Here is an 11,663-nt window from a genome sequence, read left to right on the forward strand (position 1 = left end):
ACAAAACACGTGAGGCTATTTCTAGCACAAAATAATTATTTTTAAAGTTCCAACCCACCAACTGAGAGGCTTTCGGAAAATAACCTTTTGGTAATTTGGGGGTTCTCTACCTTTCCTTTTCCTGTGTTAAGACTGTATCTTTTATATACATCCATGAATTTAAAGAAACCAACAAAATGACAGCTTTTACCTGTCTTGGCTTCTTACAGGCTCTTTGCATTCTTCCTAAAGTAGAAGCTAAGACCATTAAATACAGAGAGAAGAAAACAAATTTGGAAAGCTGAAAACCATTAAATATTTAGCAAAAACATCTTGCTGTGTATGTTTTCTGTTTGCTAAATTTCTTTTGCTTTGGAAATCCTTGATGGGCAGAGATGGAGAACTATTTATTCTCTGTGTAGAACTAAGCACAGAAAAAATGTTGGCTTCACCTCCTATTTTTCAGAATTGTGCCCCTTTTTTGTGATCCTTCTCAGGAGAGGAGAGACGAGGTAGGCTGTTTTTATTTTATAGAATTGTTCTTCTGACGTTACTCTTATGTGAGAATTTTCTGGGTGTAAAAAAAAAAATGATTACTTGCTGCTTCCCATTCCAAAGCCCTAGAATTTCCTTAATATCTCACAAATCTCTGTGATCTTAAAGAAATGCTCTCACCACAGTGCAAAAGGGAAGTTAAAATGAATTAAAAGCCTGTCTGAATTAAGACAACCCAGGAGATCAGTGGGTGTGTAATATTAGAGTGTGGTAGACCTTGGTTAATGTGTGAGGATGTGTCACCACATCCCACGTCAGCTTGACATTTTGTTCCTGGCTGATTTCAGTGGCAGTGGTCATGGGGGGGAATGGATGTTTAACCTTTGGTTCACTGACTGTGGGGAATCGGGAGAGCCTGCGAGGTTCGAGAAAAGCATGGCCTGGCATTACAGACAGAGGGCAGCAGTCCCTCTGGCTGAGCCTATGACCTGGATGGAAGCAGATAACATCCCTAAGCCTTAGTTTACCTCGCTGTAAAATGGGCGTTACGATGCCTCCTTAGAAGGGCTGTCCTGAGGAATGGAGCTGCTCAGTAGGTAGAAAGCCTGGTAGCAGCCTTCGGCCTCTGGTGCTCGGGAGTGATCCCAGAGTCACGTGTTCTCTTTCTACTTGTCCTCCAGGTACCTCGGGATCACGCGGCCGCTCACGTACCCCGTGAGGCAGAACGGCAAGTGCATGGCGAAAATGATTCTGTCTGTCTGGCTGCTTTCAGCCTCCATCACCTTACCCCCGCTCTTCGGTTGGGCTCAGAACGTGAACGACGACAAGGTGTGCCTGATCAGCCAGGACTTTGGCTACACCATCTACTCCACGGCGGTGGCGTTTTACATCCCCATGTCCGTCATGCTGTTCATGTACTACCAGATCTACAAGGCTGCGCGGAAGAGCGCCGCCAAGCACAAGTTCCCCGGTTTCCCCCGGCCCGAGGAGCCAGACAGCAGCATCTCCCTGAACGGCATGGTGAAGCTCCAGAAGGAGGTGGAGGAGTGTGCCAACCTTTCGAGACTCCTCAAACACGAGAGGAAAAACATCTCCATCTTCAAGCGGGAGCAGAAAGCGGCCACCACCTTGGGCATCATCGTGGGGGCCTTCACCGTGTGCTGGCTGCCGTTCTTCCTTCTCTCCACCGCCAGACCCTTCATCTGCGGCACGGCCTGCAGCTGCATCCCGCTGTGGGTGGAGAGGACCTTTCTGTGGCTGGGCTACGCCAACTCTCTCATTAACCCTTTTATATATGCCTTCTTCAACCGGGATCTGAGGACCACCTACCGCAGCCTGCTCCAGTGCCAGTACCGGAACATCAACCGCAAGCTGTCGGCTGCAGGCATGCACGAAGCCCTGAAGCTCGCCGAGAGGCCCGAGAGACCTGAGTTTGTGCTGTAAGGTCACTTATCACTATTCTCCTTTTATCCCCATCTCCAACCACCACTGCCGCCCCCTCTCCCCCCGGTACGGACCCTCTCTGAGCATGTCCCAGAGGGCTCCCTGCATCCGTAGCCAGCCAATTTTCTACTAAGCAGATCAGATTTGAATTCAGGACACTGTGGACTCTAGCCCTCCACCCAGCAGAGTTCCCAGAGCCCAAGTCAGGTACTTAGAGGGCCTGGGAGACTGGACTGGTATGTCCAGGGACTGCAGCAGGTGTGATGGGCAAGGAAGGTGGCATTTCCTTCCCCTTTCCCGTAAACAGCGTCCAAGCCGTGTCCCGCAGCTCCCATTCTTGTAACGCCCTTGCTTTCTGTTGCTGTGACTCTTCTATTCAGTAAAGCTTTTGTGATGCTCTCATCCTTTGCTGATCAAGTTGTTGGAGGAAGGAAGCAGATTCACACGAGCTAACAGGAAGCAGCCTGGGACACAGGAGAGTGGATAGCACGGGGAGGAGCCAGGGTTAAAGTCTTGAAAGCTGCAGAGCTTTGAGGAGGCGCTGCCCATTTCGGAGGAGGAAGGAACCCATGGTTGCTGAGTGTGTCTGGGAAGCCTCTGCATTTCTCAGGAGCAGTTGCAGCAGGGGCTGGGATCTGAGGGCCAGTGGTGATAAGGAATAGGGGTGTCACATGCAACCCACTGACTAGTGAGTTTGGCATGGTGAAGAAGGAAGGAGACGATAGAGTAATTAGGGTTGTTAGCACACCGCCCCCTGATTTTGCTTAAAATATGAGGCAGAGGCAACATCCTTCTGTTTGAAAGCTGTTTGAGGGCAAAGAACCTGGAATGAGAAGATGGAAGGTGCTGATGAGAGGGCAGTGGCGGGCATGAGAGGAGGAGGAACTCCTCTTCACTGGACCTGGTGGGCAGGAGCAGCCAGAGGACCATGGGTTGCCTGTCAGCCATGTTGTCTAGGCCTTTCATTTGACAGAAGAGGTAACAGACCTGGGAACTAAGGCAGCACTCTTAGGTCTAGATCCCACCTCATCTGACTCTTATCCCTGTAAATTCTTCATATATTAGATTCCTTGATGAGTAACAACCATGTCAAAGGACACCTTCTTCCCTCTAGCTGTCCCAGAAGAACAGCCTTGCTTCAGGTGAATGCCAAAGTGTCCTCATGGATCACAATGGCCTCCAGAGGCTCCAAATCTAGGATACCCCCCAAATGACTCTGAATACCTCTAGGAACGCAACCTGTTCTCTAACTTCACCAACATAGCATCCAGGTATATTTGCCTCTGGGCCGCTAGCTAGTATGGAGGCTTAGGTGTTGTTTTCCTGTTAGTCTAAGACAGGGGTCAGCAAATTTTACTCTGGAGGGCCACATAGTAAGTGTGTTAGGCTTTGCTAGCTGCGGGTCACTTGAAATTACTCATCTCTGCCTTTTCAGTGAGAAAGCAGTCATCAACACAAGTAAGCAAATGATGATGTAAACTTTATTTACAAAAACAGGCTGCCAGTTGAATTTGGCCCACAGGTCATAGTTTGCTGCCCCTGGTGTAAGAAAATGACTGTTCTTTCATTACATCTCACTCTGTTTGATTTGTAATTATTGATTTTTTAAAATAATAATAGAATATGAAAATCATTTGGAATGGTTGGTCTAAATCTCCATTAACTTCAGGAAATTTCCATTAAGAGAGTTGGAATAACTGCTGTTTTAAAAAAATTTGACACCAGATAGCTTTCTATTCACTTTCCATAGGGGAGGACCCCTTTTGAAATTCTTGCTCCTAACTGTGCCATACATTGTGAAGGATGCAGAAAATACATGATGTTTTTCCTGTCCTGCATATATTTCTGTTGGGCAGTCTGAGTGTAAACATACATATATGCACAGCTACCCTTTTCATAATGAGAGCAATGGAAAGTTGGAAAAAATAAAAGCTAAAGGATTCAAAGCAGAGGAAAATAACTCAGAGCTTACCCTAACCCTCATCAGGGAAGATCTTGGAGGATATGGGCTCCAGTATGTCTCTGAAAGTAGTCAAGCATTTGTAGCTACAGGAGAGTAGAGACAGCATCCATGTAAAGGCACCAGTGGGGGGCCTTCTGCAGAGGACAGTCAGGCTGGCGCTAAGCTCTGGGGTGGGGCAAGATTTGGGGATCAGAGTGGGAAGGTAAAATGAGATCAGATTGTGAAGACTCTCCCCTTCCAGCCCCAGGATTTTGGGATTTTAGTGTAGACAAGTGGTTCTCAGCCAGAGTTGGTTTTGCTGCCAGGGAACATTTGGCGGTGTCTAGAGACATGTTTGGTTGTCACAGTTGGGAGAGGGGAGGACCTACCGGCATCCAGTGGGACACAGCTCAACATCGCCTAACACAGGGGCAGCTCCCCCACAACAAAGCATTACCCCACCACAAATTCTATAATGCTAAAGTTGCAATACCCTAGTATGGACAGAACAGAGCTTCTGACTAGATCTCTGTGAATAGGAGAATGGGAATCATTGAAGAGATGGAGATGGATCCAGGGGCTCCAGGTGAGATGAATCAGAAGGCAGAGGCAGGAAGTAGTCTCTTCAGTGGCTGGTTTTTTCCAGAAACCTTTGAGACCTGCTACGTACAAGGTATAATGCCAGGCATGTCAGGGGGTGGAAAGATGAAGAGGTGACAGTCTATGCTTCTGGAAGCTTTCATCCAGTGCGTCGGGTGGGGGGATGATGTGGTAGTCGTAGTTAGTGAGAGACTAGTAATCAGAATATCCCATACTGAAGAACCTAGATGTCCATCAACAGATGAATGGATAAAGAAGATGTGGTATATATACACAATGGAATACTATGCAGCCATCAACCCCCACCTACCCTGAAATCCTGCCACCTGCAACAACATGGATGGAACTAGAGGGTGTTATGCTGAGTGAAATAAGTCAATCAGAGAAAGACAATTATCATATGATCTCTCTGATATGAGGAATTTGAGAGGCAGGGTCGGGATTGTGAGGGATAGGGAGGGAAAATATGAAACAAGATGGGACCAGGGAGGGAGACAAACTGTAAGAGACTCTTAATCTCAGGAAACAAACTGAGGGTTGCTGGGGGTTGTGGAGGTAGGGATAGGGTGGCTGGACAGTGAGGAGGGTATGTGCTACGGTGAGTGCTGTGAGTTGTATAAGATTGATGATTCACAGACCTATACCCCTGAAGCAAATAATACATTGTATATTAATTAAAAAAAAAAAAGAATATCCTATACTTGCATTTCAGTACACACCAGCTGGGTAGCCCAAACAACTTGTAACTCTACAGGAGTCTCTGGAAGAGTGACTGGTGTCTAACCCGTAGCTCACAGCAAACCTTCTCAGGATCCTTTGTGCCCCAACCCATCTCTCCAGTGCCTACGCTTCTTGGCCAGCCTACAGACTTGAAGCTCCTCCCTCCAGTGTCTCCAGCCCTTTCCTCCCTCTGTGGCTGCTTGGGTTCTAATTTTATTCACTTATGCCCCCAACTCCGCCTTCTTGGCTTTATCCCTACATAATGGTTTCCTTTCTTTTCTGCGTAAATGCTCTACTAGACTGTGTATTGCTCCTTCCAAATATCTACCCATGTCTTCCCATTTTCTTGATCAGCACAATGAGAGACTCAGGAGTCCAGCAGGCACTTGGGTAGGCAGTGGACAGAGAGAAAAGCTGTTCCTGCTTCCCTGGTCTGTTCTAAGTTATAACCTCTTTCACCTTTTCGCAAGTATCGGAATCTGGTAATACAAAGCCAAGTGTGATAATGTGATATAGCAGGGATTCTTCTGTTTTTCTTTTTAAATTGACAGCCTCTCTTACGGAGTTGCTTTCAATTGCCATAAATTGTTTTTAAGGGTCACATCGTGAGGATTTTTGTTCTTTGACACTGTTATTGTGAACAATATAGAAAAGCAGTTTTGGGCGCACCTCCGTGGCTCTGTTGATTGAGCGTCTGCCTTCAGCTCAGGTCATATCTCGGGGTGCTAGGATTGAGCCCCGCATCAGGCTCCCTGCTCAGCAGGGAGTCTTCTTCTCCCTCTCCCTCTGCCCCTCCCCTAGCTTTCTTTCTTTTCCCCTCTCTCTCTTAAATAAATAAATAAAATATTTTTTTTAAAAAGAAAAAGTTGCCGTTTTTGAAATACTTCCATATAAAATAATTCTATGAAATTATTTTGAAGTAGCTCTCCGTTCGCCTCTCCCTTCTTCTCCTTGGTGATCGTATTGCCTTTCTGTTCAAAAAGCCTCTTAGAATCCCGGTTGATTGCAGTGGTGAATTGTGACAGAGTAACCTTGGGTTCCTTTTATGAGTTCTGTCAATCCGCTGCTCCCAGCTTTGTGCTGAAGCTTTAGAGTTCAGGGTGATTCTACCTTTTCTTTATGAAAACCAGTGGTTTAAAAAAAAAAAAAAGGAAAGAAAGAAAGGAAAGAAAAGGAACGGATCCTAGTAGGAACTGGGAGGAAGCACCAAGGCCCTGAAGCTCTGAATACCTGTGCTGGGATGTCACCTTAAAGCCAGAAACAAATGACACCTTTGCTATTTCATGGGTTCCCCTCCACGCCCCGTTCTATTTTCCTCTTCATTAACTAGCAGTAATTCAACTCCTTGTTTTCATTAAATCATCAGTGAGTAATAATCACAGCTTGTTTGCTTTGCTGTTGCCTACTTTCTCACTTTGCAATATCTCTTTAGAATAGGAAAGGCAGGCAATTGGCTTTTCTTGCTTCTTTGAACGTGCTTTTTCTTTTTTGTTTTCTGAGTAGATACAGATAACACCAAGTAAAATCAAGAAGCACAGGGATGTCTGGGTGGTTCAGTCAGTTATGCATTTGCCTTAGGTTCACATTGTGGTCTTAGGGTCCTGGGATCGAGCCCTGTGTCCGGCTCCCTGCGTCTTCAGGGTGACTGCTCTCCCTCTGCCCCTCTTCCTCTCCCCTCCCCCTGCTGGTGCTCATGCTCCGTCTCTGTCTCTCTCAAATAAATAAATATAAATAAATGAAATCTTTAAAAATAAATAAAAATCAAGCAGTATAGATAGGTATATAAGAAAAATAAGCTTTGGGGAAAGGTAGAGTTGGACCTACTCAAAGCAGATGGGACAGCAGGGACAGAGGGGCACAGATGTGGTTGGAGCAAATAAGGAACGCGGGGCAGGTCTTCAGCAGTACCTGGAATCTGGGTTGATTAGAGTCAGCACGGAGGGCCAGCTAGGCAGTGTGGGTGGGGGAGAGAGAGATGAAGCCTTTGGAGCAGGGGTGAGACCAAGGCAGCAGTGTAGACTAGTTCACAATAGAAGGGAGATGGGTTAGGAGACCAATATGAAAATGAGGTCTTCTGCCATGAGGGCCCACACAAGGAAGGTGGCGTTGAGACCAGGAAAGAGGCCGAGGATGTCTGAACGTTCAGTGTTGTCCTCGCAGGTGGATGGTGAAGGGGTTCAGTGCATTTCATGAACCAATCCAAGTAGAGCGGCGCTGAGCTGCAGGGAAGTGCAGTGTCTCCTCTGTGCTGAGATGGTGGAGGCCCCAGCCTCAGAATAGTTGGGGAGCATCATCGGGGATACAGCTGTTTCCGGTGCCCACTCCCACAAACCCAGGAGCCTGGAGGGGGTTTGAGCCGAAGCATGGTCCTTCTCTTTAGGCATCATTCTGTGAAGTGACAGACAAAGAAAATGAGAGCTGGGGTCTCATGGAGAAGCTGATCCTTTCACCAGGAAAACCCATCTATCCAGTCCTGAGAGCCAAGTGAGAGTAGGACTATTATTGGGTTGGGGAGACAAAGCCTGAGGGTGTGGTGGTGCCAGGCCCTGGAACCTCAACAGACCTAAGTCTCAAGCTTGTGGATAGTGTTTGGTAAGTGAAGTCCTATGAATATACAGAGTTAGGGGACTGTGGATCTGGTGGGAATGTGGCTCTGCACCAAGGAAAAAGAGATTGTCCCTCAGTGGTTGGCCAAGACTTCTCCAGGATTCACCTTCTGTGAATCTGGGAGGAAGGAAGTGAGGGAGATGGGGTTCTCTGGTTTTGGCACATATGTCTTTCTATGATGCACCCTCCTGGGCCTGAAAGGAAGAACACTTCTCATACGTGGATGTCATTATTCTTTTCATGTGGGATAAGTGCAGTAGTATTTTGCAAGGATTTTTGAGAGTGGAGCCATTTTTGGCTACAGCTGTATTATAAAAGTGAATTTCTAAATGGGTTATCTGGGGCTGATTTGCAAATATATTAAGGCCCTGGCAACTTAGAGACACTATAAAATTTATGAAAAGAGCCACAGCACTCTTTCTTTCCTTTTAGAGAAGCTCATATAACCCCTTAGAAACCACACATGATTCAAATGACTGAATGCTGTCAAAATTAAATCTACCCACCACAAAATGAAAAGTCACACTTACAGTTCTGCTAAATCATTTTCTTGTCTTCTCTCTCTCCCTTTCTCTCTCTCTTTCTCTCTCTTTATAGACAAAACTCTGACTACTGTAGGAAAAAAAGTCATGATTCATGATCAAACGTGGAATAATGAAAACGAAATCAACAAGGCAAGACAGAGGTGGAAACAGAACTCAACCATTTGCTGAGGCCGCGGAATGGAGCGCGGCTTGTCCTTTCCTGGGGTGGCTGAGACGTGACAAGCAGAGTGATCTGTTGTACAAAGCATGTTGTGAGAGAGATGGTGACCTCTTGTCTTTTTCTGTGGATCAGTGCTGTTGTGTGCCAAAGAAAATAGTTTTCCGTTTAAGACGGCCAGATCAGCTCAGCGGTAAGCACACAAACAGAACTGAGTCCCAGAAAAGAAGCCGTTTCTGGTGCTTTGTGTACGTCCAAGCCCCTACAAATGGAAGAAAGTTCCAATGCGCACTTCCCATGCTTCCAAGTCTAGGCATTGTGGTGAATATTCAGGAATCATTTACGAGACAGAATGTATTTTGTGGCAGGACAGAAGGGTGTGTTTTTCCAAGCAAACTGTGGTAAGCGTAGCGTTGAATGTGTTGCATGTCCGTGTTAGAAAACAGAATCCCGTCATCAGCTAATACAAATGATGTCCCAGAGCAGTGTCTGGTTCAAGCTTCTGTCAAATAGTTTTGCTTTTTTGCAGGGTCCCTGTGACTTCCCCACCGATGTACTTTTCTTTGTGAACTCTTGTATTGTTATGGTATCACTCAGGAACAGATCTCAGGATGGAGAGAATCATCAAACCTAAATAAAGCTTTTTCTTGTACTCACACTTCTTCTGAAGGGTCCTGAGAGGGGAGGAGGGTTCCTTTGGTAGGCTTTGTACCTACCTGGATGAAGAGCAGGGGCCACTGAACTGTGCTGTCTACCAGCATGGCTGTGGGCATAAAACTTCAGGTGTAGATATCAGGTTGACACAACTGTGGTGGGCTCCCAGGCCGGACAATAACCATGTGTTTTGGGGGAGGAAGTGTGGGAATAAGAAAGGTTTCCATGGGAAGTTATGATGCTTTCAGACATGGAGCATCAACATTGTTAATTCTTGGGCAGCATTGTATTAAAGGGAACCATGTGACTTGGAGGTCACCTGGGCTGCTACTGGGAAACACTCAGAACACTATTCTCTTCCTTTAGGAGGATTTGTTTTCATGTTCTCTGTAACCTAAATCAAATGTGTGCCTGGCCAGTTCTGTTCTTCTTCCCTCTCCCTCCTCAAAGTGGTAGACATGAAGGCAGGTAAACCAGAAAAGGCCCTGATGCAAATAGTTTGTTGGGTTTTTTTGTTTTGTTTTTGTTTTTAATGTACAAGTAATATGTAATAAGACAGGAAGATGGTGGATCGGAAGAGTACCTCCAAGGGGAGAAAGTGAACACAAAGTTTTGTTTGATAAAAGAGAACTGACAGAGAAAATTATTTTCCTACAAGAAAGGTAGCTGTTCTCTTCCAGAAGACTATGGAATTCCAACGTGGATTTTGGATATCTTCTGCTTTCACTGAACATTGCATCTCACCAGACACAAGGAAGGGTCTAGAGGGGAGGTGGGTGCTGTCCTCTCAGACAAAGCTTGTACAGATTCCTGAATCATGGATTTGCTAAAGTGACTGTATATACTTATATTCATAATTTAAATGATTAATTCTGGTCAGATAAATGTTGTTAAATTTTAAAAATGTTTTATTACATTACATCAAATAAAGTTTATTTGTAGCTGTAATAAAGCAAATTAAGTAACGATTTTTAATGGAAGGTCTGCTGTCTTGAATATTGCTCTACGTAGAACAGCAGAAGGCCAAGTTTTGTATGTTTTGCTAAAATCCTAACAGGTAGTTAAGACTATCTATAATTTATTGCGTTTCAATATGAGGATTTATCCAGCTCGTAACTTTTTTTTTTTTTTTAAGAATGACTCTTCATTCCTTGTCTTAATTAGTGGGCATTTATTGGGCTTATGCCATATTCAGCACTGTGGACATCAAGGGAGCAAAGATGGATAAAGCAGGTCCTTACTCTGAAGAAGTGTGCCATTAGAGAGAAGATATATGTTTCTCAGATAGTTGCCATATCACACAGTGAACGGTGTGGCAGTGTGTAGGGAATGTCCTGTTTCTTTCCTGTAGTAGAAGACAAGGCATTATGGTTAATTGGGTTGACTCAGGTTTTTAAATAAGTTTGTTTAATTTTTTTTTTTTTTTGGTCATGACCTTAGTTCTTCACATTGGCTCTTTATCATGCCTGACTCGAATGCTTGGTTATTGAACTCTGCTTTCTTGGCTACAGGGGCTGGCCAGTGTGCACCGTGCTTTACGAGCATAGCTGCCAAAAGAAAGGAGGGAGTAGAAACTGAGAGAGAATGAGAGAAATCTCAGACACTTTATACTGCTTCCCACATGACATAATTTGTGCCAAAGGTACAGCTTTTGTTTTAACCCAGAATTGGGGAAATCACTGAAAGAAACACTCTACACATATTTTATGAATGTTCAGCAAGAATGGCTGTGATGACTCATGTCTCTTCTCACTCAGGGGTGTCAACTGTCAGCCTGCAGGGCTGGGTATTGGGAAATGGTGCTTAGGAAACAGTACTTGTAAGCTGTCACTTAATGATGGTTACTTAGTGTTTGATTTTGTTATGTTCATATTAAGCAGGGGCACGCATAGAGTTCCCGTTTTCTGGAAATGGTTTCATCATTCTTAAAGCCTTTGCCACAGTGTCATGTGCTTGACATGCTTGTATATGTTTTTAGTGATCATATTTTCATGTAGTTTTATTAGATGCATTGATTATAGGCATAATATCAATGAAGATGCAGACAATTTTTCAGATAGTTTATGCTAATATACTGATTGCTTGAACTGCCATCTGGAGGTGGCAGGCATTTTCCTCGCAGCATTTTGACTCTCAGCAGAGTCCTCCATTTAAGGGATAGAAATGTTTACAAAATCCTGCATTTTCCAACAGTCGATGCTTCCCATCTCAGGACCTTCACACATGCTTTCCACCTTCTGTCTGGAATATTCTTCATGTTTTCAATTATTTATTTAATGTATATATCCATCATAGTTTAGTACATCTTCAGGGGTGATTATAGTGTCTGTTTCCCTCATCAATATGTCCAACACTTTGCACTGTGCTTGCAACATATGTAGGAAGCATGTAAAAAATATTTCTTAATGGGAAAGAAAGAAGGAGGTGGAGGGAAAGAGGAAGGCCAGGGTTTACTTGGCATCCTTGTTAATTTTCAGAGGAGACTATCGAGGAAACTTGGTGTGATCAAGTGACATGTTCA

General features: G+C 44.8%; 1 protein-coding gene across 2 annotated transcripts in view; it reads left to right on the forward strand.

Moving 5' to 3' along the window:
- The window catches only part of HTR7 (5-hydroxytryptamine receptor 7), an 80,172-nt gene extending 70,555 nt beyond the window's left edge, over positions 1–9,617 (forward strand). The window contains exons 2-3 of one of the 2 annotated variants that reach the window (XM_004749674.3): positions 1,155–1,918; positions 8,384–9,617. In XM_004749674.3, coding sequence (XP_004749731.1) covers positions 1,155–1,917 — 763 coding nt within the window. In that variant the 3' untranslated portion in view covers position 1,918; positions 8,384–9,617. The remainder of the gene's footprint in view (positions 1–1,154; positions 1,919–8,383) is intronic. The other variant, XM_004749673.3, reaches the window with a different exon arrangement.
- Positions 9,618–11,663: the final 2,046 nt, after the last annotated feature.

The sequence above is a fragment of the Mustela putorius genome, unplaced genomic scaffold, assembly GCF_011764305.1.
Source record: "Mustela putorius furo isolate JIRA1106 unplaced genomic scaffold, ASM1176430v1.1 tig00003909_pilon_pilon_pilon, whole genome shotgun sequence".
Lineage (NCBI taxonomy): Eukaryota > Metazoa > Chordata > Mammalia > Carnivora > Mustelidae > Mustela > Mustela putorius.